This window comes from Hippocampus comes, unplaced genomic scaffold (assembly GCF_001891065.2).
Source record: "Hippocampus comes isolate QL1 unplaced genomic scaffold, H_comes_QL1_v1.1 scaffold55, whole genome shotgun sequence".
Lineage (NCBI taxonomy): Eukaryota > Metazoa > Chordata > Actinopteri > Syngnathiformes > Syngnathidae > Hippocampus > Hippocampus comes.
In genome coordinates this window covers 322,819-330,274 of record NW_017806170.1, presented here as the reverse complement: position 1 = coordinate 330,274, position 7,456 = coordinate 322,819, and the positions used below count along the sequence as shown (strand labels likewise).

Below are 7,456 nucleotides of genomic sequence, written 5' to 3'. Positions count from 1 at the left end.
CGCGCACACACACACACACACACACACACACACACACACACACACACACACACACACACACACACACACACAGTGCAAAAATAACATCTCCATTTTTTTTTTTTTGTTGTTTTTTGGCTTTTTGGTGATTATGGTAAATCTGTTGTGTTAGGTGGGAATGATGTTGCATTCCCGCTCGGTTGGTTGTCTTTGTGTTATGCAACCCGTTCGTATGTGGTGGTGAAATGTGCTGAATGGTCACCGTCATCCGAATGTTTGCCGATGTGAAAACGTGCCGAAAAAGTGCGCCGGGGTTTTTTTTTTTTTGTTGTTTTTTGGCTTTTTGGTGATTATGGTAAATCTGTTGTGTTAGGTGGGAATGATGTTGCATTCCCGCTCGGTTGGTTGTCTTTGTGTTATGCAACCCGTTCGTATGTGGTGGTGAAATGTGCTGAATGGTCACCGTCATCCGAATGTTTGCCGATGTGAAAACGTGCCGAAAAAGTGCGCCGGGGCAGAGGCGTTTCGCTTTCGTCTGATGTCCCCAAAACTGTTTTTGCGACGACAAAACGGAGTCCTCGGTTTACGAGGTTCCCACAGACAGCGCACAACGAACTAGTTTGTGCAGCGATGTGAGAATATGTCGCCACGCGGTACAATAAGGCACGCTCAAGTTGCCGCGATACTTTCGGTTCTTCATTGGACTCTTTGTTATTCACGGCCGTGTCTTGATACAAACGCGTCTGACTTTTACGACTGCACGAGCATAAGTTATGTTTGTGTTGCGGCGTTTTCTGACTTCAAGTACAACAAGGAACTGAACTCTGTCGGAAACCGAAGGCTCCACGGACCGCATTCACTATACAAGTGCTGCCTCAGAAAATCATAGACCGTGTACCCGTCTCAAGGACAGGAAGGAATACGTTTCAACAATAAGGACTCTTTCCGGAAAAAAAATGTCGTCTTTCAGGGATGCCAAGCCTCCCAATTTCCCGGAATAACGGGGATTGAACAAATGTGTCCGGTTCCAAAGTTGAGACATATTTTGAAATCAGAAGGATCTTCCAAATGTCCGACAATGGAAATGGTCGCGCCATCCATGAATAGAAATGGAAAAAGCCACCGTGTTGTGAGCGAGACACTTTGCTTGCAATTTTTTTGCTTCTGTTAGCGTCATAGCTCGCCCAAGGAACAGATGGGAAAATGGGCGGGGCTTCGCATCTCTCATCTCCCACCCTTTCTCCGCCTTCAAGAAGGTTAGCGCTCCGCTCGGCAAAACAACATTTGTGGACAAGAGCTCTCGCTCCTGTTATTCAAGGTGAAAAGCTTAAGTGCAGTCACCGCCGCCTTGGGCGGCGTTTGACCCGGTGACCGGCGGCGCGCTTGAGGACTCCGCTGGGCCTCGCGCAGCCATTTACCAGCGATGCAAAAAAAAAAAAAAAAAAAGCAGCTGACCAGAAGGTCAGAAGAATTCACGATCGGGCCGATGCGGCGACTAAACGGCAACTACTTACGTGGCGACGGAGCGCCCGAGCGGGTCTCCGGTGGCTCGTTAGCGAGATGAATTAACAGTCAGGAGACAATCAGGCCCGGAGCCACATCATAAAGGGCCATTTCGCTGCGTGTTGCCTGTTAGTCAATATAACTCGGCCGGCCGAGGCAAAGCTTTTATGTCCCCCAATCAATTCTCCACACTTAACGGCATCCGCTAATGGAGAAAAATATGGCATGATCTCAGAGGGAAATCGATAGATGCTAATGCGGGGGACGCCTCGCTCCATCCGTCAACCGGCCGATGGGCGGCGACGGCTTGCCGCTGCTCTTCACCGACACCTCAGACGGATTCGTCAGCCCCGCCCGCCACGTCAGGCCCGAATAACCTAAAGTGGGCTGTTTGACACATCGTGGGGGGGGAGTGGACTTCGCCTCGATCCTGCACTGGTTTCGAATAAAAAAGGAATGGAAGCCGGAGCGGCGCCATAAAGGCTAAGTGGTGACAATCTACTGGTCGGCTAAGCCGGCGACTTCACGCTTCATTGCCAATCAACGTCCTCCCGTCAGGAGGGCTCGTGTGTCGCGACGAGACAAGACACTCCCCTCCGCCGTCCCCCAGACTCCCTGCGTCCCCCTCGACCCCGTCAGCTCGGCTACACCTCACTGCCGTCACTCTCTTGTTTACCGGCTACCTTTTAGCTGCCGGCGCCCAGCAGGACGCTTTTGCATGTGAACGCCGTGTCGGCGTTTCGAACCCAAAACGCGCCGCGGTTTCTAACGGCACATAAAGACCCGCGGCTGCGAGGGCACAGGCGGACGCGTGATGCCAGCGACGTGTCACGCGGTGCGATCGAGACTTGGGGAAAAAAGAAAGGCTCAGCTGTTCCACGCGCTACCTTGGTCGTGTTTGGCTCACTTCCCGCTTTGACAGTGACAAAGAGGGCGGCCTTGGCGGGACAAAAAGGCGCACTCCATCATCAAAGTTGGACTAGTAAAAACGATCTCGGAAATGAGCAACAAAGTGACGACTGCTTCCCATGAGTGGATGGGTAAGCGTTGCTTTATTTTCAGGTTCAACCACGGGGATCGGAACGCCTCGGAATCAATCAATGCCCTACCTCCAGAATGATTGGCACCCCGGGTCAAGATGCGTGAAAAGCTTTCGAATGAATTCCATTTTTCTTGCGGATGCATACTCTGAAAACTAGAGCTCTCAGTCCCCAGACGTCAACCCTCTGGAAAGCTAAATTCTCGCCGTGTTTCAGTTCACAAAACGACGCCAATCCATCGCACCCGCCAATGTGCACCGAGCCGCGTCATCGACCGATCGCAAAGCGAAAGTATGTTTGTTTGCGGCCGTGACGAAAACTTCCTCCCGGTTCAAGAAGCGCCGTTGTGCCTTAATGGGCATCTTTACGTTGCAAAAACGAGAACACTCACACACGCACGCACTTCCACACGCATGCCATAGTGAGCAACAGCCACAACAGCCCCGAAGATGAACGAAAGAGAAAAATAAAGTTGACACAAGAGTTTGGGAAAATCACCGCCTACTTTCGGTCGAGACCTGACGCGGAGGCATGGGATGCACTTTTGCGGCGTGTTAACTATCGTAGCTCACGTGTACCGTTTTAAAATGCTTCTCTCGGCCCTCCACATTCCCTTTCTTTGCCAGTACCCTCGGTGAATTGTACATGAAATGCTGTTTTTTGTTTTTTTTGTTTGTTTTACAACAGCCATCTGCCTGGCATTCTGCCCTGCTAATAGAAACGTGTGTCGCAGGCTATGACGCAAATCTTCGTTGACGGAAATGTTGAAATGTGATATTTATTCGATGTATTTTTACAGCATTGGAAAACGTTAAGAATGAAGCCATATTCAAACAAAAAATATATTTCGCATTTTTGAAAAAGCCACCAAAGAGCCGCATGCGGCTCTAGAGCCGCGGGTTGCCGACCCCCGGCCTAGACTGATTAAAAAAAAAAAAAGACTATAAAAAAAAAAAAATACTATCTGGGAAGGAAAGTTTGAGACTTTTTAAAGTGGCAATATACCTTGAATCCAGTAACCGGCCCAATTCTACCCTCTGAAAAATAGTCAATCTCTTTGAGCTGTAAAACTTTTGGCTTGGCACACAGCCCTTTTTTTCAGTCGAAACCAATCGAGCCGATGGCTGCAGACTATGGAGAAGTGATTTGGAGGTTTGACGGGGATGGCAGGGACAGGACGCGGGAGGGGTGGCGGCGGGGGGGGACAAAAACAAAGACAAGAGACGTCAGCAAACAAATCCTCTCGCAACCACTTGATGGTTTAGTGCCTTCAGAGCCCATCACGAGCAACTAAAGCAGCACCCGCCCGCTCGTCACAGCGTGACGGGTTCCCCGCGAGGAGACTTGAGAACGGCAGGCAAACTGCATGACAACCGCATTGCGTTGCGGAGCACGTAAGAAGTGAATCGTCTGTAGTTGTGACGCCATCAGGCGAGGACATGATTCCGACATCCTCCTCCTCCTCCTCCGGTCAGTATTGGGGCTAACAACTGTGATTAATAATAGCACGTATGGAAAATCCACGATGTTTTGAAAATAAAAGAGCGGTTTCGTTCTGTCATCTCGATACGACGGAGGCAGACACAAAAATCCCCGGGGCTCCTCCTCGACGCTTGCTCCTCCCCTTCTCGCTTCTGCTTTAAACGTAAACAGCAGTCCGAGAGATGACGGAGCCATCCCGCTGGGACTCCATGTCGTCGTCCAGGTAGTCTCCGATCATCTCGTCCTGCTCGTTGGGCGGGCGCAGCTGCAGGATGGGGGCGCCGCCGGAGAAGTGGTCGTAGCGCTCCTCTTCCTCCAGCTCGTCAAACTTCCTCCTCTCGGCGTCGTCCAGCTCGCTGCTGAGCAGGATGTCCTGGGCGGTGGGCGTGCCGGCCGCCACCTCGGGCCGCCCGCCGATGGTGAGGGGCCCGTGGTTGTTTTTCTCCCCCTGGTGGGCCGAGCCGTCGTAGATGGGGCCGTTGTTGTTGCCGGCGCCGCCCGTGCCGTTCTTGCTGGCCTTTTTGCCGCCGCCGAATATGCGCGCCTTCAAGTCGCTGCCGCCGTTGGCCCGGTAGCCCTGCTGCTGGCGGCGGCTGCGGGTGACCAGCACGGCCACCAGGGCGGCCACCAAGAGCAGAGCCAGCAGGGAGCCGATCACAGCCCCCGCCACCACGCCGACGTTGGACGGGTTCACTGAAGGCTCTGCAGGGAGGGGGAGGAGGAAGGGCGGGAGTGAGAACGGGAGAAGAAGAAGAAGAGTGTGAATTGTGCCAAGAGAGGAAAAGTTGTCCAACACCAAGCGTGGAAGGAGGAAAGGAAGAGGACCAGAGGAGGAGGTTGGGGCGGTTCGGAGATGTCAATGTACTGTTGGTGTCAAAGGCCTGACGAGTCCGCGGAGTGCGTATGCTCGGGATTTTGCACTTGGAATCAGTCATGATTTGTCGTTTTTAAATTTGCCCTAACCGCGGTAAAACAAAGGCAAAAAGTTCATTTTTAAATCGATGAGAGGAGGGGGAGGGGGCCAAACTTAAATGACGTGGGGGGGGCGATTGTATCTGGGCTGCATCAAGATGTCTACAAAAAAAAAGGGGGTTCAAATTTTCAATCAAATCTTGTTAATCTTTCTTAACAGTTCAGAACCTGAACAGTTCTTCAGAACCTGAACACGATTGGTGACTCAGTTTTCTCTCTCTCTCTCTCGCTCACATCTCGGTGGTACGCTGGATACTCCTCCTACTTGAGAAATGACATCTGAGCGCCGCAACTTTCGGTGCGCATTCAAAACATTCCGCCTCCAGTTTGTCTTGAAATTGGCAGTTCTGGTCGACGACTTCTCTCGTCACGGCAAGTTTTGAAAAAAGACACGACTGGGACTGGGTGACAGGATTATCTTTTCCTTCACCTCGGCGTCACTTCAGAATTATGTTTCACAAAAGCGGCCAGGAGCCTGAGCCAATAAGTGATTAAAAAAATGAATAAAAAAAGACACATGTGAGGGCTGCACTGACAAACTTTGGTGTCAAGTAGGGGGCCACAAAATCAAAATATCATCCTGGGACATAAGTTTGAGACCCCTGGGTAAGAAGAATACCAGTCTACTTTTGCGGAATTTCCTCATAGAGTGACAAACGGGCATTTACACAACATTGTGGCCCAAGCACGCCGTGTCTTCGAGTCGACAAATCATGTAAGATGTTGACGTACTTTGGTAAGTGCTGCTGTTTTGATTGGCAACTGAGTAAAGGGAAAGTCTGTGTGGCCACCGACTACTTGTATCAAGTGAAGTCATCATTTCTACTTGGAGGAGGAGGCGTCTATTTGCGGGAGGCGTAGGGCTGGAATGAGTCTCAAGTGGCGGAATCACCTGGCAGCTCCTTCGAGGAACACCCGCCGGTGGAGGAAATACGGCAACATTTCCTAACTCGGCGCTTTGATTGTCAGCAGTGAATGGCGCTCATTCTCGACAAATAATACAGTTCTTGTGCAATATAGTCTGAGGCTGCCGGATGCTAAACCGAACAGAAATAACTCAATGGTGGAAGTCGAGGTTACCGAAATCAAACGGGTTCTTCCTTCCTCAGATGGAATCTGGCCCGATTGACTTTAGCTTACGATCAACATCGCCGACCGTCGCTTTTTACTTTTCGCACAAGATTGTAAGCACACGCTCAAGAAAGTTGAACTTTATGGACATTCGCAAGGGCTCAACTAGGTCAGACGGCTTCCGAGAACAGGGGGAAGATTAATCGAGTATTTTGTGTGCCTTCAAGCTTGAGAGCGGGGTCGACCCACTCAGGTGAAGTGGCGTGTATCCAGGTAGCCCCTTGCTCCGCTGACATTTCCCCCCATTGCTGCCTCACCACTGCTTCCCCCCCGCCCCCATTCCCACCCCCACGTCACACAAAAAGGTCTCAGACACTTTGCCCTTCAACCGCTAAGCTTGCGTCCAAGGCTGCTGCTGCTGCTGCTGGCTACAAGTCACAAAGCGCAGGCGGTGGCGGCATCGAAGAGCGGGCAATGGCGTGCGTGCGTGCGTGTGGGTGGGCGGAACAGGTGGAGGCCATGCGAGGTTTGATCATGATGAATGGAGCAGCGGAGGGTGGGAATGAGATGAAGAAGACGGAGGAGGAGGTGAAGGAAGAGTGAGAGTGAGTGACAAAGTGATGCAGCAGAATGACAGGGCCTCCTTGAAGGCACGAAGGAGAAGCACGGCACAGACGGCCCCCCCCTCCCCACCACCAGCAGCCGCTCACTCCCCTCTCTCGTGCCCGCCCCCCCCACTCCTCCCTCCAAACACGAGTGTCCATTTGATTGGCTGAATCACAAAGAGAAGCCTCTTAAATTCTACTTGTTTTGGAATCCCAACAGGCGAGGACGCTGACGTTCACTCGGCAGTATTTCTTCCGGCGCGCGAACGCTGCAGAGAAGACGACGCCTAAATCAGAGCTCCCGTATGACTCGTCAGCCATATACTGCGCTCTCTCAACTCATACTTTCCTCTCCCGTGTGCGGCGCACTGTTTAAAAAATAAAAAAATAAAAAAGGAATGTTTGACAGCAAAAAGAGTCAACAAAAATGCAAGCCATCCTCAGTGTGAACTTGAAGAGTTTTGTGTCGAAACAAAAGTGAAGCCATTAAATTCCCACATCTCCTCAGACGGTGACCTTCCTTTCGAACAGACAGTTCCGTCATCCGCTTCCCTCAAACAAGTCTCCTCCCGATTGCTCAACATAAAAAGCCGTGGCTAATTACCCCAATTCGTATCGCCGCAATTGTTCACATGGACATGAAAGTTCGAGGCTAAGCCGATCTAAGCCCGGGAACTGAGGAAAAACAGCAGCATCTATACCACCATACAAAGACTGTCTCCGAGATGAAATGTGAAATTGGCAAAAAAAAAAAAAAAAAAAAAAAAAAAAAAAAACAAATGCAACCCGGGATTGACGAGGGGC

General features: G+C 51.2%; 1 protein-coding gene across 3 annotated transcripts in view; it reads right to left on the bottom strand.

Annotated features, from left to right (window-relative positions):
• LOC109531669 (nectin-2) overlaps window positions 1-7,456 on the bottom strand; it is a 113,158-nt gene that overhangs the window by 40,870 nt on the left and 64,832 nt on the right. Inside the window, exon 7 of one of the 3 annotated variants that reach the window (XM_019896090.1) lies at window positions 3,421-4,706. The exons of the other annotated variants lie outside the window; for them this stretch is intronic. Coding sequence (XP_019751649.1) covers window positions 4,162-4,706 — 545 coding nt within the window. The 3' untranslated portion in view covers window positions 3,421-4,161. Of the gene's footprint in view, window positions 1-3,420; window positions 4,707-7,456 lie in introns of those variants that run through there. 3 annotated transcript variants of the gene reach the window in all.